This window comes from Phoenix dactylifera, chromosome 5 (genome assembly GCF_009389715.1).
Source record: "Phoenix dactylifera cultivar Barhee BC4 chromosome 5, palm_55x_up_171113_PBpolish2nd_filt_p, whole genome shotgun sequence".
Lineage (NCBI taxonomy): Eukaryota > Viridiplantae > Streptophyta > Magnoliopsida > Arecales > Arecaceae > Phoenix > Phoenix dactylifera.
The window spans coordinates 6,441,368-6,468,220 of record NC_052396.1 but is presented as its reverse complement, the minus strand read 5'-3'; the positions used below and the strand labels follow the sequence as shown (position 1 = coordinate 6,468,220).

The window sequence follows — 26,853 nt, the reverse complement described above, 5'->3', positions numbered from 1 at the left end:
TGCACAAAAGATGCCTGTACGATTGTACAATTTTATTAAACCCCTGCGATACATATAAGAAAGTTTTATGTACCTTTAATAAGTGTAAATAAGCTCAAATGTCCAATCAATCACCCCATGTTCATTCTAACAATGGGACACAAGAGGAAGTGTAGCAATGTACATTTTTGTCCAAATACTTGGTCATTGCACAATATACAAATAATAAGTGATCTAAAGTGAACTCTCAATACCAAACACATAAAGGTCAACAACTGTTCCTCTCTCAAGGGCTTGCCTTTGGAGAGGTGCTGGCTTTATACCATTTTAGTGGTACATTACCATCCAAATTGGAGAGCAGTCTGCTCATGCACACACTTCTCTCCACCTTATCTCTAAGGATGCCAGAGAATAAGATTTTCTAATAGTACTACACGATCAATTCTCTTACCATATAGCAAGGATTGATGCATCTTATTAGAGTTGGCTGCGGAGTTGTCGATTAACTAGGTATTTTTCATTTTCTAATCTCTGCCTCTCTCTCTCTCTCTCTCCAATTTTTTGGTATGCCATATATCAATTGTAATTGAATTATGGGTGTTTAATTTCTGATATCCATAGCCAACAACAATTTTTAAATTCTTCTTCAACTGAAACAGGCTTTCTTAATGATTGTCCTAGAAAAAAGGCATGGGCCTTTCCATTCCAACTTCCAAGCTCTGAGTTTGTTGTGCTCCCCTTCAGGCAAAAGCTTTCCATTCCCTCCTATTTAATTCCAACCACAAAAATAAAGTAGCAGATAGTGCCCAGGCATGGTGATGTCTGTCATCACAAATCTCCCTTTTCCAAACATAAACTATCCCAACTAACTTCGCCTACTCTTTCTTTATCTTTTCCTCAACATCGCCTCTTTTAAGTTTAGTAATCAGGGACAAAGCAGTCTCCTTCTCCCTGTCATCTCCTTTGGTGCTTGGAAGTATGGAACCAAGACAAAAATGGTACTGCATTTCCTGTTCATCACGCACAGCAAGAGGGAGGATCAAAAAATAACTGTGAATCCACATGTCGTATTTATATAATACTACCTCAGGGATTGTTGTTTAAGGTATGAATCCATGATTACAAAAGTTTGGTCTCCTACTCATCTTCAAATGCTTAGACAACCTGGCTATGAAGCTATGGCACTCAGAGCATGGAATTATGTGTCAAATGGTTGACCCACAGGCTGATGCCATGCAATGCTGTTTTGCGCTGCTTAGTAGTTTGTTTGATGTAATGGGAGAGAATTGTGGCATTTTTTTATATATGGATGGGACCATTCATGGGTTGCCATTTGATGGATAATTGAAACAAGTAATATGGTGGGGCTGCATAGCTTTTTTCTTTTAAAAGAAATAATATTCCCATTTTTTTTAATCTTCTTTTTACCTTCACAATGGCGCTGATATATGCTAGTTGTTATATTTTTTTGTTTCATGAATTGATTCTGCTAGCAATGTTATCTACATATTTCTTGCATGAAAAAGTCACCTATTATGTGCAGCATATATCTTACTGAAAAGTTTAAATAAGTAAATTCTAGGTGATCTACATGATAAAACAATCTTAATGAGATTAGCTATGGAGGTGGGGAAAATCCAACAAATAATATATTAATAAAAAATGCCTGCTATATTTAACCCATCAATAATTTTTTTAAAAAAAAAATCAAATTTTCATAGATTGGTAAACCCAGGAGGAATAAATAGCAAAGCTACAAATGAACTAATTGTAATAAATTTTCAGACCATTCTTCAATTCTAGAATAGTTTTCCAGATCTTTAATGTGATTTATTAATCTGCCACATCAAATGCCATAGCTATTTCTTTGTCCGAAGTCTATACAGCTGACCCGCTCCCTCACTTTCTTCTCTCTTTCCCAAAGCAACAACCTTTTCCGCTTATATTTCCTTGCTCCCATCTCTTCTTCTCTCTGTTTATTTTCTGGTCCGTACTCTCTCCGCTCCCATAAAGTGGTCCAGGAAACAACAATCCCCTCCTCTCCCTTTCCCTCCTGATAAAAAGAAAATAATCAAATTTCCAAGCTTTATTTTCCTTTTAATCTGAATAGAAACAGCTAAGACTTCTCCCACGCGGTTTCTCATTCTTTCAATTCCTACATCTTTCTTCTCTCTGATGGTTGGAAGCAGAAAAATTCAATTATTCTTCCAATAATAATAAAAAAGAAGAATTTTATCGCTGCCACCACCAAAACACCATGAGCTCCTTCCTTTCCCCATTAAATGCCAATTTCCCCACGACCGAGCACGTGCTTCGGCCCTTTTTTTTACCGCTCACCGGAGGAATTCCCCAGCCCCATTAGAACCAGTCACTTGAAGCCCACACCTACTGCTCTCTACCTTCTACTCGCTTTCTAGCGGGGATGCCGAGGGCGGTGACCGCACCACCCTCGATTAACGGCCGGCCAGGATGACAAGCCGCCGCCCTTTCCTCCTTCCCGCCGCTTCCGCGCTCCTCCTCCTCCTTCTCCTCCTCCGCCTGTCTCCGGTCACGCCTGCGACAGAGGAGGAGGAGGAGCTTCTCCTCGAGTTCAAGGGCAACGTCACCGCCGACCCCGGCCGCGCCCTCGCCTCCTGGTACGCCGCTCCCGGCCGCGACCCCTGCAGCGATTTCGCCGGCGTCACGTGTGGTCCCTCCGGCGACGTCGAGAAGGTTCTCATTCACAGCGCCTCTCTCGCCGGCACCCTCTCCGCCGCCCTCGCTGGCCTCCCCTCCCTCCAGATCATCTCCCTCTTCGGCAACCGCTTCTCCGGCGGCATCCCGCCGGAGTTCGCCGCCCTCACCACCCTCCACAAGCTGAACCTCAGCAAAAACGAGCTCTCCGGCCCCGTCCCGCCCTTCCTCGGCGACTTCCCCGGCCTCCGGCTCCTTGATCTCTCCATGAACTCCTTCTCCGGCGAGATCCCCGAGAACCTCTTCAAGAACTGCTTCAAGACCCGCTTCGTTTCCCTCTCCCACAACAATCTCTCCGGCCCGATCCCGTCCTCCATCGCCAACTGCTCGAACCTCGTCGGGTTCGACTTCTCCTTCAACAGTCTCACCGGCGAATTCTTGCCCGAGATCTGCGAGCCGCCGGCCATCAACTATGTCTCGCTGAGGAACAATTTGCTTACGGGAACCGTCGCCGATAAGGTCTCTAGGTGCCACAGCTTGGACCTTTTTGATCTCGGGAGCAACTCCTTCTCCGGATCGGTGCCTTTCGATCTCCTGGCCCTCCAAAACCTCACCTACTTCAATGTATCTTCTAATAAATTCCAGGGGCAAATCCCGGCGATCAAGACTTGCAGCGAGAGGTTAGGGCATTTTGATGTCTCTGGCAATAAATTGGATGGCGAAATCCCTTCCAGCATCGCAAATTGCCGAGGCCTGAAGTATTTGGATTTAGGCTCCAATGATCTCAGTGGAGGAATTCCGGCCGAGATTGGGAGCTTGAAGTCTCTCAATGTTCTCAGGTTAGGGAACAATGCCGCCATTGGAGGCTCAATTCCGCCGGAGCTTGCAGGCGCGGAGCTGCTTCTGGTTCTGGACGTCGAAAACCTTCAACTCTCTGGCGAGATTCCAAATGCCCTGAGCCAATGTCGCTTCCTTCTCGAGCTGTGAGTCCTTGCCACAGTTAAAACTTAAATCCACAAACCTTCAAAAGGATCATTTCTTTCAGGAATTTGATTGAAGGATTCACAGAATTGTGGTTTTGCAGGGATTTATCAGGAAATCGCTTGCAGGGAGAAATCCCTGACACTCTCTACAACATCACGTACCTCCTATACCTCGACCTCCATCGAAACCGGCTCGATGGGAGCATCCCGACGATACTTGGCAACCTCACCAAGCTCAAATTCCTCGACCTCTCGGAGAATTCACTGACAGGAACCATCCCCGACTCGCTGGGGGATCTAACACTACTGACCTATTTCAATGTCTCCTACAACAACCTCAGCGGCGCTATCCCTTCCTCTCCCACCATCCAACATTTCGGTCCATCGGCCTTCTCTCACAATCCATTTCTCTGCGGCCCTCCTTTAGATAATTCCTGCTCGGGCGGTCCTTCCCGGCGACCAAGGCAGTTGAGTACGTCTACCATAGTGGTCATTGTCGCCGCCGCCGTGATTCTCATCGGCGTCTGCGTGGTAACTGCGATGAACATCCGGGCATATAGGAAGAAGAGACGGGAGGAAGAAGAGATTCCGGTTTCTGAGAGCACCCCTCCAGCTTCCACCGGTTCAGGTGTGATCATCGGAAAGCTGGTTCTTTTCAGCAAGAGTCTACCTTCCAAGTACGAAGACTGGGAGGCGGGGACCAAGGCATTGCTCGACAAGGACTGCCTGGTTGGAGGTGGATCGATCGGAACAGTCTACAGAGCCAGCTTCGAGGGCGGCGTCCTCATTGCTGTGAAGAAGCTGGAGACACTCGGGAGAATAAGGAACCAGGACGAGTTCGAGCAGGAGATGGGCCGGCTTGGTGGCCTCCGCCACCCCAATCTGGTGGCATTCCAGGGCTACTACTGGTCATCCACAATGCAGCTGATTCTATCCGAATTCATCCCCAACGGCAGCCTCTATGACCACCTCCATGGTTCTCGCATTACTTATTCTGCCAGCAGCAGCAGCGGCGGCAGGGGAGAGCTGTTCTGGTCCAGGAGATTCGACATAGCTCTTGGAACAGCGAGGGCTCTCGCTTATCTTCACCATGACTGCAGGCCCCAAATCCTGCACCTCAACATCAAGTCCACGAACATCCTGTTGGATGAAGGGTTTGAGGCTAAGTTAGCTGATTACGGGCTGGGGAAGTTGCTGCCGATCCTGGGCGGCCATGTCTTGACCAAGTTTCATACCGCCGTAGGATATGTGGCGCCGGAGTTGGCGTCCCAGAGCTTAAGATACAGCGACAGGTGCGACGTCTACAGCTTTGGGGTGATTTTGCTGGAGCTGGCGACCGGGCGGAAACCGGTGGACAGCCCGGGGGCGGCGGAGGTGGTGGTGCTACGTGACTACGTGAGAGGGGCGTTGGAGGATGGCACCGCATCCGATTGTTTCGATCGAAATCTAAGGGGCTTCGTGGAGACTGAATTGATTCAGGTCCTCAAGATGGGGTTGATTTGCACTTCCGAGGATCCTTTGAGGCGGCCGAGTATGGCGGAAGTGGTGCAGTTTTTGGAGTCGATCAAAACCAATTCATGATGTTCGTGGCAAAGAGGTGATGGACGCTTGGGTTTGGTGGGATTGTTGGTGGCTAATGCAAGTGTTTAGAACAGAGAAACAAAAAAGAAAAAGAAAATTACATTCTTTCCTTCATTCTTTTCATTGGTCACCGTATTTATTGGAATTTGTTATGTGCAATTTAGATGTTTATTGAAATAAAAGTTGATTTATTGCAATATCTGTCGCTTCTTTCTAAGATAACAATAACTGCAGCCCACGGATAATAACTGGTTTCTTGATTTAATTTTAGTATTTTCTTGATTTAGATGTCTGTTTTCTTGATTGTTGGTGCGGTTTTCTAAAGTTTTTATTTATTTAGATGTTTAATTTTTTTTTGTTTATTGGAATTTGTTATGTACGCCCAGAACTGCAGCCCAGAGATTACATATGGCAATAACTGTTCCTCAGTTTTGAGTGCCATGCCGAGAATGTTCTGGGACAAGCCATATTGTTGAGCCGCAAATTGAACTCTAAAATGAAGCCAGTTGGTGTTAAGACAAAAAGCCACTCGATGGTAATTTCTCAGACTACAGCTATTTGGTTTTGTTTTTTTTAAACCACTGCACATTAAATTTTACTTTGAGAAGTATCCATTAACAGATATTTTATACACTTTGATGCATGCATCTGAAACGATATATGGTTCCTGCTATTACGGCAGCTGCCTTTGATTTACCTGAATCTTCAACCAAAAAAACCAAAAATGACACTACCGTATTCAGACTCCAGGATCAGGTCTTGCTGGTAATATTCAACCTGCTTGCTTGACTAAAGTAGACACCAGCAATCTAGCTAATGGAAGACTGGTAGATGAGGAGCCAATTTAAGAGACTACAAATCCACTCAGCTCCAGGCCCTTAAGACCTTTTAAATGGATTATATCCGGGATCAGGTCTGATTAGTTAATAGTCAACCAGGTTGCTTTAACTACACTAGAGTGACTAGACACCAGCAAGCTAGCCAAAGAAAGTTCATAGATTAGGAGCTCAGCTCAGCCACTATAAAATGTCTGGGTCTGTAGCCCTGTTGAATGGACTTGGTCTATCACTAGTAGCTGCTTGAAGTACGAATGTCAGCACATATCATATCAGAGAATTTGAACTGCAATCTATCTGGAGACAATCGATTTTTATATTTCCCTTAAGCATCATATATTCCGCATACAGCAGAGAACTTCTGGACTGGTTGCTCATACAGTAGAAATATAGAGACTGCTCATGATTCCTCCCACCGTTGCAGGTATTCATAAAGAAGATTCTGCCTATATGCTTTCCATTCAGCACCAGCAGCAACAAAAACAATGTATTTATCAGCAACTGTCAAAGCAGGAGATTGATCACCACAGGACCTACTCAAGGATCATCTAAGATTAGTTATATCTCACCCTGCACCTCAACCTGTATGCTTCCATGTAGTGATTCCAGAGCTGAGAGCTCAACAACATATTCACCTGCCTATTTCTAGGATTGGCAAAATAGATGGCAGTATTGAGAGATAATTACCATCACCCCTGCTATCTATGGCAGAAATCTTGCTGAGTCAGAATAATAAAAAATCACAGACCTAATTGATGTATCATGGAAGTCACCTTCTAGCATTTCAACGACGATTGTTATGGCTATTAATAACTATCATCATGCGTTGGATAACTACAGGTATATCACCCTCCGACAATGTTGTAAAACAACACCTAAACCATCCAGGTTCGATACAGTGGCATGATGATCCAGGTGTTATATTAATCTTAGCTACATTAAGCAGTTTATCCCACAGCTCGAGCTCCCCTTTCTCGCTGTATGGTCGAATGAACTTGCTCATGTCTGCCCAACAGTAAAATCCACCACTGCTTTTTACACACTCAATACCTAACTGTTTGAGCGCATTCACAAACAAAGCATACATTTTCTGAAGCCTCGTTTTGTTTTGCATGATATACCTAGTAATAAATTTTGAATCTGCAAGCATTGAGACCAGCAAGTGCTGAGTGGGAGCTGAAATGGACGAGAATCTTGCAAATTTTGAAGCAGCTGCCAGTACATGTTCATTAAAGGAATAGATGACTCCCACTCTGAAGCCCGGAAGAGAGAGATCTTTTGACAGCCCATATATTATATGAACCCTGCTCCTGTCAAAATCTTGTGTCTGAAGAACCTCTGCAATGCTAACAAATTCTACATTTCCGTGGATTGATCCGGCATATACTTCATCAGAAATCAGATGGATATTCTTTGCAGTGGCAAAGTCAAGAAGATCATAGAGTGTTTCCCTATTCAGTAGATTGCCCACAGGGTTGGAGGGGTTTGAAACAAGAACAGCACGGACCTTTATGCCTCGCTTCTTTGCCTGATTATATGCTCTTTCAAGAGTGGCGATATTCAAACTAAAGTTGTCAATGCTTCGGCACGGTACAGGTATTAGATCTATGCCAGTTCGCCACTTTATATCCCTATCAAATCTGCACACATCAATACTGTAAGAATATGAAATGGATGTCTTGGTATCACAGATCAAAAAGGAATAATTTGTTACAAGAAGAAAAATCACCCTGGATAATATGGTGAAGGTACAAGGAACGCATCTCCAGGGTCTGCAAGACAGAAACTGAGGGTCTCAATTGCAGGAGTTGCACCTGCTGCCAATATGATTCTTGATGGATTAACTGAGACTGATCGTTGCATGACATGACTCATAAATCCAGCCACAGCCTGTAAAAAAAAAGTACAAAATTGTTAATCGACAAGCATTTCTAGCTTAGCCAGGAGTCGCAATAAACAAACAAAAACACTATATATTACATGCCTTTTCCTACCTATTTGCTGTGACTTTACAGATACTAGCTCATAATTGGTTAGTATAGTCATAACTAGGGCTATGCTGTCGATGAGCTATGCTGTCGATGAGCCATGCTGGCACAAGTAACCAAAGACCCAGCCTAGGACCGAATCTTTGAAGCTCAAACGAGTTTAAGCCAGGTTGGGCTTAAGTTTTTGGTTAAAGATGAACTGGATTCATTTTGAGAACAGCCTAGCTCATCAAGAAATCCATATTTACTCTCAGTTTCAGGCTAGACCAGGCATGGATCTTATATTTACAATTCAAGGCACAGCACTCCAATATAGATGACTTTGAATAGCAAGGAAATTTAGGGCCATGTTACCCAGACCATTGCTATTACTGCAAAGTACGCGCAACTGATCGTTCAACATGGATTTGAGTTTGACACTTGGATATGTATCCTGATGCCCCATGATGGAGAGGAAAGGAGGTAGCCATGTGAGATGCAGCATAAGGCCTACTTTGATCGGTCTGATTTGGGAATTGGTCCATGAGCATTTCCTGTATCATGCTCGCAAGTTGAAATACTTAATAAAAGGATTGGACATTTAAACTTGCATCTAGACCTGAAACTCATGCTTGACTCCATGGAACACAGGTCTAGGTAAAGGAGGGTCAAGAACACATCCCAAAGCTAACTTCAAACTTCAAAACCAAAACAACTAGCAAGTTCTAGAAGTTGCACATCCTCCAATAGCAACTTTTAATCAGTGGATGTTAAGGTAAACTTCGAAGCACTGGAGGAAGATATTGAGAAACAAAAGAGACCGTGGTTGTCAATATTACCTAACAAAAGCTGATAAAGCTAAATTTATCAGTGGAAAATTCTTTCGTAAAGTCTAACTCACAATAGATCTCAAGCATTCAAGTCAAAATTTTGATATATTAACAGCAAAATCCAAATAAAAGATATGAGGAAATTAAGATCTTCACTCCAGTTTTTCAACTTTCTTGGTTCAGACTTCTTTTTTTTTTTTAAATAGTTTTAGTAGCATATATTTGGGTTTGCTTAGGTTGCTTTTGTCAAAAGCTTGAGGCAGGTTATAGCAGGTAAGTTTTAAGTTTTGGTTGTAACCCCAAGAAAGTACTAGGGAATGAGCAGCTTTGACCTAGTGACGGCTTGTGTTTGGCCAGACAAAGCTAAGGATATGTTCTTCTGCATTGGTTGTTGACTTACATGAATTGGAACTAACCCAATCTTTTAATAACCTCATGAATGTCATCGACTCATCTTCCAACTTAGGTTTTTCATTAACTTGGACCAAACCTCTCTAATCCATAATACTGTGTAGCAAATAAGTTAAATATTTCAGGTATATCAAGGATGCACCAATGACTAGCAATCATTTTCTTTCATATAAGAAATATTTAAAGCAGAGAAGGCGATGGTGCAGTTGCAAATAGGGTGTTGTTGACACCTCCACAAACAATGACGAGAAGCGAATCTCTGAGATCTTGCTAAGGATGGTAAATTCTAGGTTATGCTATACTCATGAATAGACCAAAGGAGAACTCTAATAGTTACAGTCTTCCACTTCTATCGATGGTAGTCATCATAGTTGATGTTGTCAAGCACCAATTCTCATACCAAGGAGTGTACTGCGATGTTCAATTCATGAGTGTATCATCATTGAAAAGTCATGGTTGTCAAAACCCTCCAACTCCTAACAATCAACCTTCCAGCTCAATCTTCCATTCTTAGTTTTTAACAACCATATCTATTAGGAGTTGCAGGCTAGACAAGGAGGCTATTTGTTGGCATGCATTCAAAACACAGATTTGGATACCCTGCATTATGAGACAACAGTTGCAAGGGTTTATCGACATAGGGTACAAGATACCCTAGGTGAGATGAATTGACCCTTTGACCTAAGGAAGATGAAGGCCAGAAGGTTTTTTGTAATATTTCTACAAATATAGACCTTGCCAATCGTTAAATATGTCCCTGAATATTCAAATATGCTCACCTACATTCTTGCAAATACTACCAACAGACGGCTTGCTCGCACAAATATAGTATAAGTGGGGAATTTTCTTGATAAATGAGTATCTTGACTTCATGAATTTTCTACTTAATTCTGTGTTCATTTATTAATCAAATTATCAAAATAAAAAAACAAATATGCCAATCAATATTTGATTACTAATTTGTTATTTATTTCGCTCCAGTTTATCATTCTGGTGACAGTTTAAAAGCAAATATATTGTTTGATTTTGAGAGCTTTGAATATATAGCTTTCAGAATTTTTTAAAAAAATTTACTCCTTATATACCTTTACAACTTGCACAGAAATTTTATGTTTCGTATGGACTTGCATATCTGTATCTAGGTTTTTTTATAAGAAACTAACTGTCATTGAATCAAATGGAAGGACTGCCATTCGAGAAAACATAGTAACTAACTATTTAATTTGCTCTATGTATCACAAAGCATCTAATGTGAAGTTTCTTGAGTTACACCAAATACATAAATGGTACGAGAAATGTTAAAGAAAAGAATGAATTAATGAGTGAAAGAAAGAAAGAAGAACAAAGCTCGCAGACAAAAATAAGCAAAAAGGAAAAGCGAGGACCTAAGTGAAAGAGAGAGAACGAAATCCATCCCTTTGCTTACCATCTTCAATTCCATCAATCCATCAAACGGCTGATAAGTTGCCAAGCCACTGATACTCAAATTTCCCTCCTCGCCATCCAGCGCCAGATCCTTCAAATTCTCAGCAAGCCAATCGCGGAGCAAATCCAGCGACAACTGCTCTAAAACCAACAAGCTGACCTAAATCTCCACATCCAAAACAGATCAAAAATAAGAAAAGAGAGCTAAGAGAATACCTGGTTCTCGGCCAATCCGAGCTGCATGACGCCATCGGAATTGGAAGCGGGATGGTAGGGGTCCTCCAGGCACTTCTTATAGCCAACATAGTACGGGGAATCACTGGGTCCGGCGACGGAGGAGGCCCGGGAGGAGATCGGTGCCGGGCCGACGGAGGTTTTCGAAGAGAGGATACCCCGGGAGGTGGTCCGGGGAATACCATTGGGGAGCTCAGAGACGCTGGCGGCTGCGGAAGCCGCGGAGGAGGAGGAGGAGGAGCGGTTCTTGCGCTTGAGGTAGAGCTGGAGGACGTAGAAGAGGGCGCAGGGGAGGAGGGAGCCGAGGACGAGGCCCCCCCGGCCCTGGACCACGCCCTGGAGTGGGACCACGAGCCGCATCGCCGTGCCCCCTCCGCCGGACGGCCAGGTTTCGGCGGTCTTCTCCTCCTCGCCGGCGGACTCCGGGGAGGGGGTTCGGGTCATTGGGGGAGGGCGACGAGGAGGGTTTACGAGTGGCTTTCCTTTGGGTCTGACGGCCGCTTTTTATTGAACTTTAAATTTGGTAAGAGTTTGGTGGGTTTAATAAAGCTCGGTCCATCGGAGAGAGCGGGGGAGAGGGAAGGAGGAAGACAATTTTGCCGGGCTGGGCGCATCCTCTGGTCTTGTGGTATTTGGATTTTTTTGGGGGAGTGGGGAAGATTGATGGATTTACCAGAACGTCCTTGCTCCTTAGCGAAATTACTAATGAGCCTGGTCAATTTTGCATCCCCCCGCCCCCCCCCCCCCCAAAAAAAAAGAGAGGAAATTCACTGTAACAAATTATGGATGGATGAGAACTTGGGTGTTGATGGGTTGCCTTTTGCATTGCTTTTGTATTATTAACTGCTAGTCGCTGGGTCGGATAAACTGGATTACCTCTATATACACGATGTGTTGGAATCACATGTACATGGTGTCCACAAATTATCTAATTTTTTGCAAAATATTTATGGTCAAACATTATTACCATCCTGATTCGCCACCGTATGGATGAGAGAGAGAGAGACAAAATACATGGAAAACTATTATTTTCATAATTTGTTGTTGATGAGATTTCAGCTAAACTATTGATTTTTCTGCTTCTATCTCATCCTCTCATAATTATTCTCGCTAGTATGTATGGCACAATTGGAATTCTACCATTATTTTGGAACAAACATTATGACATGCTTTCGCATTTAAGGCTAAAAGCGGATAAGATATGGATCGAATACTAGTATATCCATATCCGTATTTATTTTGTTTGACAAGTAGAGATACAGGTACGAATATTAGTCGGATGCAAAAATATATATCCATATTTATTTTAAACAATATAAATCGGATACCGAAAATACGGATATAAGTTGGATAATTAAATTTTATAATCATAAAATCAAAAATATTACTAAATAGATAATAAATCAAATTAATAGCATATTAATTTAATTATTTATTTTTTAAAAAAGTTAATAAGTACTATATAGCTACGCATAGGGTTAGGGCATCACCTGGAACCAGAAGCGAGTTTGGAAACTGTTCTAAGCCGCGTCCCGCTTAGCTGTGATGCAAAGGTAAAGGTAATTCAAATTGGACAATCTGGACCTCGACCACTCCGGCGTCCCTCCAAATTAAGCTAGCGGCGGGAAAGAACTAGCATCGGGCCCATCCCGTGGGGAGCCGATGGAGCCAGGTGCGGGCTGCTGTGAATGCTCCCAGATCGCAGGGGATCTTCTCCACTGCGAAGAATCCGTCCACTTCTTTGCCATGCGCCCCCCCCAGCACTCGAATCCAAAGCCTCCTCGCGTCCCGCCACACGGGCATCGAACCCCTTCGGCACCAATCAATCCGGGGGCCCACCGCATCTTTTTCCTTGGAACAAGAGCCCAGGGCCCATTCCATTGTCTCCTCCTACCTGCGCTCGGAGCCGTCCGTCTTGGCCCCTGTCACAATATCCCAAGTTAACTAGTAGCCAACAGTGTCTGTGCTGCTTGACGTGACCTTACAGCACTTGGTCAATTAAACTCGAGTTGAATTGGAAAATTAATACTGAAAAGTGACTGAGAATTTTTATAATCCGTACATTAAGGCCAAAGCTTGGACCATTTTCCGTTTGAAGTCCGGATCAAAAGTTTTTATCCAGACTTCAAACCTAAACTTGACTAAAAAATGATCTAGTTTGTTAATGTTTAACTTATGATCAAATTTTGCCATCCTCGAGTGAACTTGCTCTATCCCCTTCTTCTTCTTTTTTTGATGATAAGGGAGGCCCAAAAAAAGAGCACCCAGATTTTATTGAGAAAGAGGGGGTGTACATCGTAAGGAAATATAAACAGTGGAGAGAGGAGTAAAAAGTTATTTGAAGTTGTAAAGTTAAAACTTGCTAGTTGAATAGCAGTCACAACATAATATGCTCTAATTATATTTGATTTACAAGAGAATAACTTATAGGAGATGCAGCTGACTCGAACTTCTATCGTATGCAACCAAGGCAGAACCATGATGATAAGAGAAAACGGGGCCCTCTGTTTGAACAATCTGCAATGAGAGCATTTCATAGAAAAAATTAGCACAAAAATCCAAATAATCTGAAATTCATCTACTACTCTGTTCAACTTTATTAGTCATCCACAAGCTTAGAGGCAACATTCGTTACTTTGGACTAGATCTTCCCAGCTCCATCTATATATTAGGATCGCATAACCCTGACCAGTCACTGAAACATCTAAGTCCCTTTGCAGCACTTAAAGCAATTGAAGATCTTTTATTTAAAAAAATTCTAAAGTTCTGCTCCTTCCAGCAGGTCCAACATATAGCAGTAATCAGTATGAGAATGGTGGACTGAGCATATTTTGTGAAATGGTTCAGCCTCCAATTAATGCATAGATTTTGAAAACCTAGTTGAGGATGAAACATCTCAAGAGAAGAACAAATGATCTTCCATATAGTGAAAAAAAACTTATAGGTGCAGAAAAGATGATCAATAGTCTCATTTGTATCATAGCACAGAACACAATTGCCAAGATGCTACCCATTTTTTTGTAAGGTTGTCTTCTAGTATTAAGTTTTCTTTTCAAACACAACCAAAGAAAGCATTTGATTTTAAGTTGTATCGAGAGCTTTCACAATGAGTGAGCAAATCTACATTAGATATACACCTGGTGTTCAAAAAATGGTAAAAGCGATTTTGTGAAGAAGGATCCATTGCTACTCAATTTCCAACATATTTGATCTTTTACCTGATTAAGAGTGACCGAAATCAAGAGAGATGAAAGATTAGTGAACTGGGTTCAAGCTTCCAAGGAGGCAAAGGATGGCCTTTTCAGCCTCTAAGATATATAATGTAGGTTATAATGATCGGTGACCGTGCTATTTTTTCTCCTGCTAAGATTATATAAAGTTAGAAATATAAATTGGAGGGGTGCATCACAAACCCAAGCATCTTTCCAAAACAATGTATTTTGCCCATTGCCAATTTTAAACTGAGCTCTATTCCAAAAGGCAAGGAGAGTGTTAATGACATCACGCCAAATATTAGAACACCTTCTAATAGGTTTCTAACTTATAGATAATTTAACTTTTCTATAGTAGGCAAATTGTACTTATTTTCTTCAAATTTTTGAGTTATTTGAAATATACCTCCATCCCCATTTTGATAATAGAGACATATTAAATTAAGCCAAATCCTTGACTCCCAAACTTTCTCCTCTTTTTGAAAGATAAACTGTACTCCAATTAACCTTACATAATACTCCATGATAACTTGAAGAGCTTGACCATAGGAAATATCTTCAATATTTATCAATCATCTTGATCACCCATGCTAGAAGCTTGTAAATTGACATAAAGTAGATACGGAGAGATGTGAGTACGGAGTTGATTAACATTAACCTTCCCCACAAAAGACAAGAATTTGATGTTCCATATTGCCAATCTAGCTTCAACTCTTTGGATTACGACCATCCAATTAACTTTAATATGTTTACCTCCATATAAAGGAAGCCCAAGGTATTTGATTGGAAGAGATCAGCAACAACAATTTAGCCAACCTGTGTGTCCTATCGTAGCTATGTTGTCCTGTCCCATAGCCAAGAGGGAGCTTTTATGATAGTTGATAACAAACCTAGATATTATTTCAAAATAGTAGAGAATGATCTTCAAAGCAGCCATATGCTCCTTCCTAGCCAAAGTAAATACCAGAGTGTCGTCTATATATTATAAAATCTTCGTCCTTCGACATATCTAGTAATTACCATGCCATTTAAAATTTTAGCCGTTGTGGCACAGTTGAGAATACATAGGGGATGGATAGCAAGAACAAAAAGATATGAAAAAAGAGAATCTCATTGCCTTAGCCCGCTCCGCAAAAGATCTAGTCTCCATTCTCGCCATTCCCGTTCACCGTCCTAAACTTTTTTAGACTTCATATTTTGAGCTTGAGTTCGGGTTCCTGAAGCCGATCATTGGGCTAACTTGACCAATTAACACCTTTGTTTTAAAAGAATTGCGATAAATATTTGCAAATATCTTCGTAAAAAAGAAGTAAAACAATGTGTTTGAGGTAGAGAGCTTATGCAATCGAATAAAGTAATTATGGATCATCATGTCCTTGGTGCATTATTGGCCTATAATGCCACCACGGAATAGTCTGTCCGTTGTTCAATTATCTGATGTCGTTTTCTTGAATCATTTTGCAATAACCAGAGCTTTCAATAGTTTCAGGCAATACAAATGTTCATCCCAGCCCGCAAAAGTCAGATGTCATGCGAAGACTTTTTATAAAACTTTTCTATAATTCATTTCTTTTTTTTTTCTTTTCAATAAGACAATGATTATTTTAATGATATTTATAATGATCTGTAGAGGCCTATGCAGAGATGAACCAATCTATGGTGTTTGCATAAATGTACACAGGAGAAACAACTTAAATTATTCATTGATGCGTAAGAGCAAAATAACAGCATGATGAAGATTTCTCCGCACCGATGAGATTACATTAAGCAAATTGCTTTTAATTGTTGTATTAATTATTTTCTAATTGGTAATTTGGTATGATGTTTATATAACAAATGAAAAAACATTATTTTATTTACTAGCAAAATTTGTACGTGTGCATGTTCATACTTATTTTATTTTGATAGTCAATTTTGCATCAATTTTTTATTAGCCAAATGCATTGCACATGTAGTAGTTTACTTCGACAAAAGTTCCTGGTGCATAGAGTTGGAATCGAGCTAGATCGAGCCGGGCCACATGTCTGCCCAAACTTGGCCTAAATATTTTTCGGGCTTCGGCCCAAGCTTAGATCCAAAATTTCTTTGCAAATCTCTGTCTGAGTTGGCCCAGCTCAAAAGCCAATCAGGCTTGACCCGAAAAGCCCGTCAGGGCCGAAAGGCCGGTCAAAGGGACAGAGGATCCTCATTATGAATTCGAGATTTCGAGCTAAGCTCCAGGCTCGAGATTTGGACCGGAGTCAGGTTTGGGCTTCTGGACGGACCAATGCAGATCAAGTATCAGCTACTTTTAGGCCCGAGCATGACGTGAGCATGTTTCGGCTTCATCCGAGATCCAATCCAAAGCAAGCCCAGCCTGATGGCTCTTGGGTTCGCCAAAGCCCATTTCCAAGCCTACTCATGAAGGGTTCTTTGTCCCATCCTACTTACATGGCTATGGCAATATTTTGACAATAGTTATAACGGTCATAGATGCCTTCTTTTTATATTTATTTAAGGGGAAAGGTACCTCCAATGTACGCATGCTATGAATGTACCAAGGTACCTGTGGAAGTCTGAAATCCTGTTACGCAGCGAATTGCATGGAAGCCTTCTCTACTAGAATTGAGAAACAAAAAGAAGGTGAAAAGAACTCCAACGTGTGGGCTTGGGACCATAAGTCATCTCACCAGTATCCCCATTCTCTCTCTCTCTCTCTCTCTCTCTCTCTTCTTCTTCTTCTTGCGCTAAGGCGGGTGTTCCATACCACTATGGTGTGAAAATATTCAAAAAAATCAAAAAATAACATATCCCCAAAAGCTCTTGGCATCTTTTCTTCATTGGTACAAAATATTTTACCGGAGTGATCGGCCACAAAGGAAGTCAACCAATCTGCTATCCCATTGGCCTCTCCCTAGATATACCTTGCCCCAAAAGATGCGCATCCTCTCGCCAAACTCCAGATGTCCTAGAACAGGGGGTGCATGCACGTCTTCTTAGTTTGTCACTCAATCCAGCTAATTACCGTGGCTGAGTCATCCTCCATCAAAATATCGTTGACCCCCAAAATGCGCCGAGTATGATTTAGGCTAGCCCAGACGACCCATAACTCCATTCCTAGAACCGAGATCTCAAAGATCGAGCTTTCGCCAGTGGCTATAAATTTGAACCTTTGATCGTAAAGCCCGCTCTACCTCTTCTGCTACCATCTATCACACATCTGTAGAAGTTGACTTTGAGAAAATTCGAGGGTGGGAGAGGAGACAAGAATTGTGAAAGAAAGAATTTGATGACAACTCTGAGAACCCTACGCCTTTTATTAGCTGATATCATTTGTTGTGTTTTGGAGTTGAACCAGCTGATCATCTTGCTAAGTCTGCCAGCAAACGTAATCTTTCGGTTTTCTTCCACGCTCCCTCAACTTACTCATTTGTTAGTCATGGCTGACATGGCCGAGATCATTTTCAATGGACTGTACCCGAAAAAAAAAAAAAAAACAAGCAGGCATCGCTGAGGCGGCAGCGCTTCAAGTGGCAGACGAGCACGGTTTTTACGTTTCGGTTGGGAATTTCGTCGAACAGATAGGATAAGGCATAGTTATGAGTGCGGAGGCCACATCAACATCGGTGAAGAGTCTGAATTTAAGGAGGTGAATGCGGAAGTGCGGGGTGAGGAGGGACACTTTGATAGCTATTAAATGCTCTGACCCTTTCAGTCTTGGCACCTTAATACCTTTCCAGTATATCTGAGAATTGGATGAACATGTATTCAAAGTGAATAATGTCAATTAAGTTATTTTTATTTTTACTGTGAAACTAAAAATATTAAAATCTAAAGTTGCCATCATAATCTTGTGAAAGTGTCTCATAGCAGTTAAATGCCAACTTATCAGTGCTTCATTGCTTCATAACGACACTCTTGATTGCAAACATCCCAATGATTTAATGTGCATCTTGGAAACACTACCGAATAGTATTATTACATTCCAATGATTTCAAACATCCCAATATTCATTATTACAGTCTATGGTAGAATGTAGGTTTTAAAATTCATGATGGCCCGTTGTGATTAATGTCGCGTGGCACTCTTTATGATGACCAAATACTACCACTTTCACCTGTTCATATATTATAGTTTTATTATTTCATTCTCTTCTACGTGGGCCTTCTTTTCGTCTCTTTTCATTAACATTCTTACAGTAGCACTAGAGGTTGTTTAGTGTCCCATGAGTTTCATGGTGATATCAAGCCTTAAACGTGTTGCTTTCTCATCTCATTCCTTATTTCTTAGGGCATAGGAAACGTAATCATGATGGTTTCTAGATCTTTTATCTTCTATTATATGTGGTAAATGCTTTGGAGATCTCACTAGAATAATTTGATGAGCAGCTTATTGCTGCCTTGGTGAGATACTAGAGATAAAAAATGCTTGGGCATCCGGAGATCCTTAAGTGGTACACTTTGCTGTAAGAGATTCTTCTCTCATCCAACTGCTAAGTATTCGGAATAGCCAGCAAATTTTTGTCATTGCTGGCCTTCCCTGATCTTAAGTCACAGTATATGCATCCTAGCATCAGTTTTGTATAAACTGAGGATTATTCCAGTTGGTGATCAGGGCTTGATTTTTGTTCACTGTGCAGAGACTCTTTAAATTATTATTTTTAATGAAAGATTTAATGATTAAAGATGCGATGTTTCCTATTTAAAATGAGACAGGGAAAGGCCGCCTCCAAATATACTATTCCCTAATTGCCAAAATGATGGTTCTTTCCAAATTACAAATATTTTGCTTTTTCTTAAACTAGTTCTGCTGCAACATTTTTCTTTGCCATTAACTCATCATCATTTCTTTTGTCCCTTTGAATAGAAGAGCCTGTGGATAATGTGCTATAGATGGGAGGTAGCCCTCTTCCATTCTTGATCCCTCAAATTCTTGATCCATGATACCTGGCGTCTCTTGAGTGAGTGCGTCTCCCATTGAATTACTCATACCTACAGGAAGGCAAATAGTGCGGCAGACTATGTGGCATCCTTTGTGGCCAAGCATTTTAGAGGCTTCATCTAGGACGACCCTTTCTCACTTCCATCTCCATTGTACTCTGTCATCCTTCTTGATCTTATGGGCTACATCCATACCCGTTGTGCGTGAGTCGCCGTTGTACAAAAAAAAGGAAGAAGAAGGAAACTTAAGCATAAATTTTTACTACAAATAATAAGGTTGGATTTGAATGTAGGTCAGCTAACCAGGAATAATTATCTTTTACCCTTGGTAACTTACACTTATTTACTTATTTTTAGGTTAGTAATAATCCTCATTTGATCAAAATTTGGGGGTTTAATACTATAAGTTATGAAAAAAAAAGAGACAAAGTAGGAGAGAAGAGAGAGCTTTGCAAACTAACTATATGTTTAACATAAGCGAAGCCAGTTAAGAGAAGAGAGAACTTCAGTCGAGAAAAGATTGCTACTGTAGAGGGCCGTGCATTGACTCCAGTTCTTGCTACGACGCAAAAGGTTCCTTGATCAAGAAATGATCCTGGTATAGCCAGCAATCATCCACACCTTTTTCATCTCTCTCTATATCATCGCACGTGCGACATCATATCAGATGATCATTTTACATGCCATATCATCAGGTCATTTGTTGCACATGTAGCTTAGCTTGCTAAGAAAGTTAATGAGTTGTTAATTCACCAGAGCCATCTAACATCTAATGATTGACGAGTGTATGATGGCCCAGTGGACCTCAATTATGAGTATGATCCACAAGGGATAAAGTCCCTTGCACATAAGTGGCAGGCTAATGAATAATTCTTATTTATAGAAGCAATATATTACCAAAGGATTTACTGAGTTGTGTTCTCGCAGCATGGCATTTTGAGGATCTCACTCAGGCTATATACACATTTCTTGAATTGTGGTGCTATGCAGAAGACCTTAAATATGTAAAGATCCGTGCGGATGTGTGTTTAGTCTCGCATCGAGAGAGTATGTGAGGACCATGCAGACGTGTATTTAGTCCCACAGTTATTCGTCGAGAAGATCTTAGATACTTATAAAGGACTAAGAAATCTAAATAATACCTTGCAGCTAGTTTTTTGAAATGAGATCCTGAATTGTGATAAATGATATCAGAACGAACTCGGCTTATAGCTTATGTGGACTATGAGACACTGCAGTACAGATTCATAGAAGCTGATTGGAATGGAGAAAGTAAGTGAGGACCCGTGCGGGCGTGTGTTTAGATACACATGGGAGGAAGCTAGCTTTTTGGGATGAGGTAATAGGCACTACATGCGTCGACATGGTCTCCAACCGCGACATTAGTCTTTTGCATGCTGTGGCCGGCTCTTTTAACTTTCCATCTGGATTGCATCATTCAGACACGTCATGCAACTGACTCACATTAATCCTTCAAAAGATACATCTATGACGCCCAAGTAATTTTTTGAGCAGTCAATCGAGACGCGTAGCCAATTCCCTCGATCAATCTGGATCTCAATCTACATGCAGTTTGGGGAGGACGACGCAATGGAAAGCACCAGACCAATTTCCAACTGCAATGTCACACCAAACCCTGGCAGTGTAGCCAGCTACCAAACTAATTACCGAATAAATGTTTGAAAATACGTTCAAATTAGGATAACCCTGAAATCAGAGCAGATATACGGAGACTGGAGCTCCGAGGATTAGTTTGCAATTCTAGGCAAGCAAGACCATACTAATGACTCAAGATTTACAGGGCCTGAAACTTTCACCAACCCCAAAGTACCTAAACATAGGTTCTCATGCGCTAGTTGTTTTCCCGGTCGGCGCGCGTCATCTTGCCTCCTCCTTACGTACGGTCTCATCCTTTTAATCAGTGGATTCCAGAGCTAAAGAATGCCCTAAGGCACACGTCTCACAAAAGCCTCCAATTAAGTCCCACCTAGCATCTAGACCGGGGAGGATTCGTGGCAATTGCGAGGCTCGAAGCTTTCAAGGACAGACCTTGCTCGTCTGTCCACAGACCATAAGGCATCCACCACGCGGGAACTGTAAGCTCCAACGCCACCAACAGGGAACACAATCGGGTAAAAAGAACAGCCTTTATCCTCCCCCGACATGGAATCTCTCAAACTACGAGAGCATCTTTACCATATATAGTCAGTCTTGTATCTATATTTTTAAACTCACAAGCGACAGGTAAGTCGACCCAAGAATAATAACTCCCACTATTTGGTCTCTTTACCATTCACCACATTCGTATCATATACTTTTCATTCTAAGGTGAAAAAGCTGCACTACCTTTACCTGGTAGCTAATTGAGCTCAATGACTTGAGACAGGATAAGAGACCAGAAGCTTCAAAACAGTCACACCAGTCTTTGGCCATACTAAGACAGAGAATAGAAGAGGAGGCTCATGGGATGGGAGGCCGGTAGGGTCGCAGCCCCTGGGGTTCTCTCTCCCAAAAGACACAACAGCAAACCTCGGTGTCCTCCTCCAACACTCACATCAGGATAAAAAAAAGAAGAAAAGACAAACGAGAGAAAGAGAGAGAGAGGGGTCCCAACTCTCAAGAAGGTCCGGCTTTGCAAGCGGTGCCGCCCTGGAGGACGCTGGTGGGTGAGAAGCCAAGCCTGGGAGGCGACACGTTGTTGCTGCCGCCGCTGCTGCTGCTGCTGGAGTTGGTGGTGGGCATCAAATGGAGCCCACCGCCAGATGGGATGGCAATGGAGAGATAGGTGGTGGTGGTGGTGGTGGTGTTGCTACCATTGTTGTTGGCTTCGACTTGCAATGTGGTGGCGGCCGGAGTGGCAGTGGCCGTCGAGGCGGCGGCGGCTGCTCCAGCTCCTGCTTCCACAGGCTTTCTTGAACGGTTGCGGCCGCGGTGCATGTGGCGCTCGCAGTATTTCTGGTCGGGGACGACATCCCGGGAGCACCGCCACTTCTTGCCGTCGGTTCTTCGGCACCGCCCGGGCTCCGGCTCCATGCTATTCCTGTAGTCTAAGCACAAGCTCCCGTACCCCATGACTGTTGTTAAACCAACCCAGGAGAGTCAAACCCCAAGGACTCTAAATTTTTTAACACTTGAACGCGAAGAAAAAAGCAGTTCTCTTATGTTCAAAAGCAAGTAGTTTATGCGTAAAGAGTATAACAGACTCTAAAAACCATATAAAACCCCAAGGACTTGATTAAAACAGTTGGATGTTCGAAATAAAAGTGTAGAACACAAGAACTGAGTTGCTGAGCACAATTGTAATGATTAATCGTATGCAAAGAAAGAGAGCAACGAAGATAATATTTTTTTGGTAAGAAAATAAACTTCAAACTGGCGTTCTCTTTTTTCTCTTTAATGGTCACCCCATCAGCATAATTGAGAAAATGAAAAGAGCTACATACGAAGGAAAATGACGGATCAATCGTCCTCGTCCTGTGTTTTTTATTCCAAGAAAGATGTTCCACGAGGAGCTAGGAGCTCAACATTAAAAACCCCAAAACAAGGACCACCACAGAATCAAATGATGCACGACATGAACCCAATCAAACTAAATAAGCCAACAGTAAAAAGGATGGAAAAAAAAAGGTTTGAGAGAGAGAGAGAGAGGAAAGAAGAAGGAGTGCATACACGAGGGGCAGTGGTGCGGGCCGTAGGAGGAGGCAGCGACGCTCTTCCAGATGGGGAGGACGAGGTGGAGCGGGACGGGGACGCCCGCGACCATGTATTTGTAGATGAGCGCCTGGTGCTCCAGCTCTTGCAGCTGCATAAATGTGAAAGCCGGCCTGCTGTAACCACCTCCCAGCCCCAGTCTCAGCCCCAACCCCAGTGGCGATGGAGCCGCCATCGTCACCGCCCCTACAAAAAAACTTATAATCCCATCATCAACTCAACCCAACAGCAACAAAAAAGAGAGGGAGATAATATAGATATAGCAAAGAGAGTGGAGTAATATTCAAAAGGGAGCAAAGTACTACCCGAGGCATCTGATGAAAGGCGAGGGATTTTGGAGAGCGGTGGGAGTAGGCTCCGCCGCTGCCGCTGCTGCTGCTCTTCTTGGGGTGGTGCTGGTGGTGGGTTCTGTTCCTCGGCCATCCTCTGGACATCCACACGCGTTGAAAAGGATGGTTTTAAGTCGACAAGGCAGCCCCAACTGGTTCGCTCAGATCGGAGAGCGGAGAGAACGCTTCTTTCTTCTCTTCTCTGCTCTTCTCCCAAGTCCGAAGGCAAGAACACTTTTTCTTGGCCCAAAACCAAACTGGTGTTGGTGACAGGACCCGAGAGAGGGTCGTCTGAGATTTACGGGATAGATTGTTGTCAGATAAAGCAGCGGGGAGTAGGGACTCAGGGAACTAATTATGGGTAAGGGCTGAGGAGAGGTTTATATAACGCCGTTATTTAAGTGGAACGTTTTTCTTGCCCTAGGACTATCAACAATGTGTTACTGCAGCCAGAACAGTCTGTTAGAAGGAATTATTATTATTCTTATTATTATTTTTGGAAATACTGCTGAGGTAACTAGAACGTAAACGCGGTTTTACCTCACGGATCACGAGACATAGGATGCGATACTTGTGTCCTCTTGGCCTTACATATCAGCTACAGGATGGCCTAGTCACGGACACAGCCAGGTAAACCACACCGCCTTGCAGTGCCAGGGTCTCCTGACAACGGAAGTCCCTGTCCTATCCGGGTGGTGAACTTTGTGATTCATGTTTTATTCCTTATATCCAGGATATTAGAATGCAAATATAACGTTATTTACACTTGTCCAATATCATCATATAAGCAAACTAGACCATGCACACGATTAAAATATGTGCACTGTCATTTGCTGAAACAACCCAGTTTCTAAGACCAGCATTAGTCACAATTTTTTTCACTAATCACAGACCTAACTAACTGTAAAAATATCTCAAGGTAGACTGTAGAGCCCCATCTAGAAGGGACCAAGCTTAATAAGATTGCTAAGTCTAACTTGGCTGCGTTTTAAACAATATTTTTACTAGCCGTTGCATAACGGCAAGAATGTGGTTCATTAAATTGAAACGACTACCGTGACAACGGCGGTAAGGATCCAAATGGGAGTGGGGCGCGCGGGGTGCGGTGGGGCGAGCCATGTGTGTACGGTGGAGCCGCGAAAGTCGTCTGACATGTGTCAGCCTTTCTCTCTCTATCGCCTCCACCGTCTGTCGTCGCGCTGCCGCTGTTGGTGCTGCCAAAAGATTTCCGTATTCTATTAGGATTGCACATCCGGGGCTCCCTCCTTGACCTGAGAGCCCAAAGCTGAGGTCCTTCATACTTCTCCTGCTTCTTCACATCATTTTAACTAACCTAGTCCTGCACGATTCTATTAATCACATAGCATATCGATCAACCGTTAACCCAGTCCTGCTACTACGGATGGCGGAACAGGTTAACAAAGTAGATCTCCTGAAGCCATTAGTGGAATAACGACTCCCCCCACGAAAAAAAAAGGGGAGGGGAGAGGTACGCATATCCTCCTTCTATTCCAATGTTCCCCGCGGCACGCCCCGGAAAAGACACCCACATGGTACCACATCCACGTCAGCCCCGTGTGAACCCACGTAGGTGGGCCCGGGTGAGGTGGGGTCCAGCTACATGGACGCTCGATCACGTGAACGGACCCACGGCAGCCCACGGGCCACAGCTGGAGGGATGGTGGTGAGCGGTTGGCGAAGGCAAAGAAAAAAAGAAAAAAAAAAAGGAAGAACCCGCGTGGGGCCCACTTTCTGACACCTGCCAGCTGCCACGCATGGTCATAATAGCACTCGTGGTAAAAAAATAAAGCTACATGCCATCACCCACACCGGGCTTGGACGATTTCTATCTTTGCAATCGTACGCATAAAAACTTCTATGCAGAAGAACGATCTATGGTCGGTGATGCTTCATTAACACAACTAATGGCAGATCATTGTAAGGCGTATAGAATTTTTTATCCGCGAGATGAGGTTATACGTAGAGTCAGGTGAGTTTCGTAGTAGATTCAAACGAGAGACCGTATACGTAGTAAGTAAATGAGCTGACCGAGTCAACGTGTATTTATTTATTCTTGTGATCACGTGGCAAGTGGGGAGTTACCGAAGAGTGGGCCCTCTTTCTTCTGGGTTCTGCAGTTTTTTTTATTTTTATTTTTTTATGGTTTTTAATTAAGTCTTTCGTCTTCCATCGTGGGAATTGGGATCCAAGGTTTTCGCGACGAGAAGCCCCTGGCTTAAACCGTTATCAGCCGTCTTACTCTTATAATAACTTTGTCGTTACGAGTCCGTATTTTTTTATTATAATAACTTTGCTATTAATAATCCATTTATGGCAGCAGCAACTTTCATGATATAAATAAAACAAGGATTAGATTGTATGTCAAATCTTTTAACTTTCTAATTAAAAAAGATTAACATTATAAAATCAACGATAGGTTATATAAATTGTAGATCCTAATGCTGAAGATCTTAATTGCAACTCATTTAAACGAGTATAAATGAATGATATAGATTGGACTAGTATAATAAAGCACATGATAGTGTTCATAAATTAAAAAAACCACTTTATTAATCATGATCTACCTGTGTTAAGATATTGATACATTTAAATTTATTAGATTTCAATGCTATAGATTCTAGTAAGATATAATATCATAACAAGGCCACTTAGTTTTAATCTACTTGGTTTTTTATTAGAGAATCAAATACATAAATTTTTAATTTAAGTTATTCTTTAGAGTATATATTATCTTTCAAAATTTATGCTTACAATTTGAATGATCTATTATTGATTTTCAATCATTAAATATTTTCTTTCAAATGCTTGAAATAAAGCATGCAGTCCGACTCATAAAATAAAGAGCTTCTTGAACCAAAAAAAGTTGAACTAAGAGCCAAACTTCAAAGCCTCACTCTAAAAAACAAAATATTATGACAGAGGATATCTGATCATGAATGAATGAAAATGAGATTTGTTATGTTAACATGTACAAGTGTCCTACAACATTAACATGAAAAAAATATCATAAAAAGAGTGTCCCCTGCTGCATCAACTGCGACATGGCTCTTTTATGGATCATCACTATTTGATCGCATGCGTTCATAACATCGTGCAAGGAATTCGATGGCTTGATACACTACCTGTTCTCAATGGATTATGACAAACCCATATTTCCCTTCGAATCCCTCCTCTACCAATTCAAATAAAATTAGAGACCATCATTTTGCCATTATATGAATCCATTCGGCATATTTACAATTAAAATATGTGGCAGGTACTTCTAGTTCACAGATCTTCTTTACCATGCTTAGATTCCATCAGGCAGTTGAATCTTCTTTTACCTATGCATTAAAGAATTTACTTGGATCCATGAGGAAAGCCACAATTTCTGGTGTCTGAATGCAGAGATCGAGAATTGGATAATAAAGGCTTCAGTTGAATGAGATATAATTAGTGCAAGGAACTGACATCAGAGTGCTCTGTTGTATGCTTCAACAAGCATTGTAGCTTTATCCTGAAAACATGAGGAAGAAACAAGGCAAGTTTGGAAATGAATCGCTGTTAGGCAAATACATAATTTGTTCAGTATCTTGCAGTGACAACCAAGTTTTTCAAAACCTGTTCCTGAAAGGAGAATATAAAGTTCTATATGTCAATACTTACAAAAGCTCAATTCGCAGCACACAACCTATTAGGCAGCATCAAATCTAAAAGAAGCATGTAAATATGAATACTATGGATAATAATCAAATGCATGAAG

The 26,853-nt window shown here is 42.0% G+C and overlaps 3 protein-coding genes across 4 annotated transcripts; 1 reads left to right on the top strand and 2 right to left on the bottom strand.

Moving 5' to 3' along the window:
• The first annotated feature begins 2,001 nt into the window (after positions 1 to 2,001).
• Positions 2,002 to 5,330, top strand: LOC120110832 (probable LRR receptor-like serine/threonine-protein kinase At1g12460). The gene is made up of 2 exons (XM_039126658.1): positions 2,002 to 3,635; positions 3,737 to 5,330. The coding sequence occupies exons 1-2, from the start codon at positions 2,449 to 2,451 to the stop codon at positions 5,214 to 5,216; spliced, it is 2,667 nt and encodes an 888-aa protein (XP_038982586.1). The 5' UTR covers positions 2,002 to 2,448; the 3' UTR covers positions 5,217 to 5,330.
• An 864-nt stretch (positions 5,331 to 6,194) lies between these two features.
• On the bottom strand, positions 6,195 to 11,531 carry LOC103716889 (probable aminotransferase ACS12). Its single transcript, XM_008805078.4, has 4 exons — positions 10,902 to 11,531; positions 10,687 to 10,821; positions 7,782 to 7,942; positions 6,195 to 7,692 (listed from the first exon to the last, which is right to left on the bottom strand). The coding sequence occupies exons 1-4, from the start codon at positions 11,361 to 11,363 to the stop codon at positions 6,837 to 6,839; spliced, it is 1,614 nt and encodes a 537-aa protein (XP_008803300.2). The 5' UTR covers positions 11,364 to 11,531; the 3' UTR covers positions 6,195 to 6,836.
• A 9,772-nt stretch (positions 11,532 to 21,303) lies between these two features.
• LOC120103910 (growth-regulating factor 10-like) lies at positions 21,304 to 23,430 on the bottom strand. Of its 2 annotated transcripts, none has more exons than XM_039126657.1 (3): positions 23,067 to 23,430; positions 22,720 to 22,958; positions 21,304 to 22,124 (listed from the first exon to the last, which is right to left on the bottom strand). In XM_039126657.1, exons 2-3 carry the CDS (start codon positions 22,934 to 22,936, stop codon positions 21,667 to 21,669), a joined length of 675 nt encoding a protein of 224 aa, XP_038982585.1. In that variant the 5' UTR covers positions 22,937 to 22,958; positions 23,067 to 23,430; the 3' UTR covers positions 21,304 to 21,666. The 2 variants fall into 2 exon arrangements, with proteins under 2 accessions (XP_038982585.1, XP_038982584.1); XM_039126656.1 differs by having other exon boundaries at positions 22,720 to 22,947.
• Between the last annotated feature and the right edge of the window lie 3,423 nt (positions 23,431 to 26,853).

What these genes read in the sequence shown, in the direction of transcription:
- LOC103716889 (XM_008805078.4), bottom strand. Translation starts at nt 11,363, where the DNA reads ATGACCCGAACCCCCTCCCCGGAGTCCGCCGGCGAGGAGGAGAAGACC. An exon ending in GATTGATGGAATTGAAGATG is followed by an intron (nt 7,943 to 10,686) that starts GTAAGCAAAGGG and finishes TTTTTTTTACAG; the next exon opens with GCTGTGGCTGGATTTATGAG. An exon ending in CCTTCACCATATTATCCAGG is followed by an intron (nt 7,693 to 7,781) that starts GTGATTTTTCTT and finishes TGATGTGTGCAG; the next exon opens with ATTTGATAGGGATATAAAGT.
- LOC120110832 (XM_039126658.1), top strand. Translation starts at nt 2,449, where the DNA reads ATGACAAGCCGCCGCCCTTTCCTCCTTCCCGCCGCTTCCGCGCTCCTC. An exon ending in TGTCGCTTCCTTCTCGAGCT is followed by an intron (nt 3,636 to 3,736) that starts GTGAGTCCTTGC and finishes GTGGTTTTGCAG; the next exon opens with GGATTTATCAGGAAATCGCT.
- LOC120103910 (XM_039126656.1), bottom strand. Translation starts at nt 23,184, where the DNA reads ATGGCCGAGGAACAGAACCCACCACCAGCACCACCCCAAGAAGAGCAG. An exon ending in CCTTTCATCAGATGCCTCGG is followed by an intron (nt 22,948 to 23,066) that starts GTAGTACTTTGC and finishes GTTTTTTTGTAG; the next exon opens with GGGCGGTGACGATGGCGGCT. An exon ending in CCCGCACCACTGCCCCTCGT is followed by an intron (nt 22,125 to 22,719) that starts GTATGCACTCCT and finishes GTTTAACAACAG; the next exon opens with TCATGGGGTACGGGAGCTTG.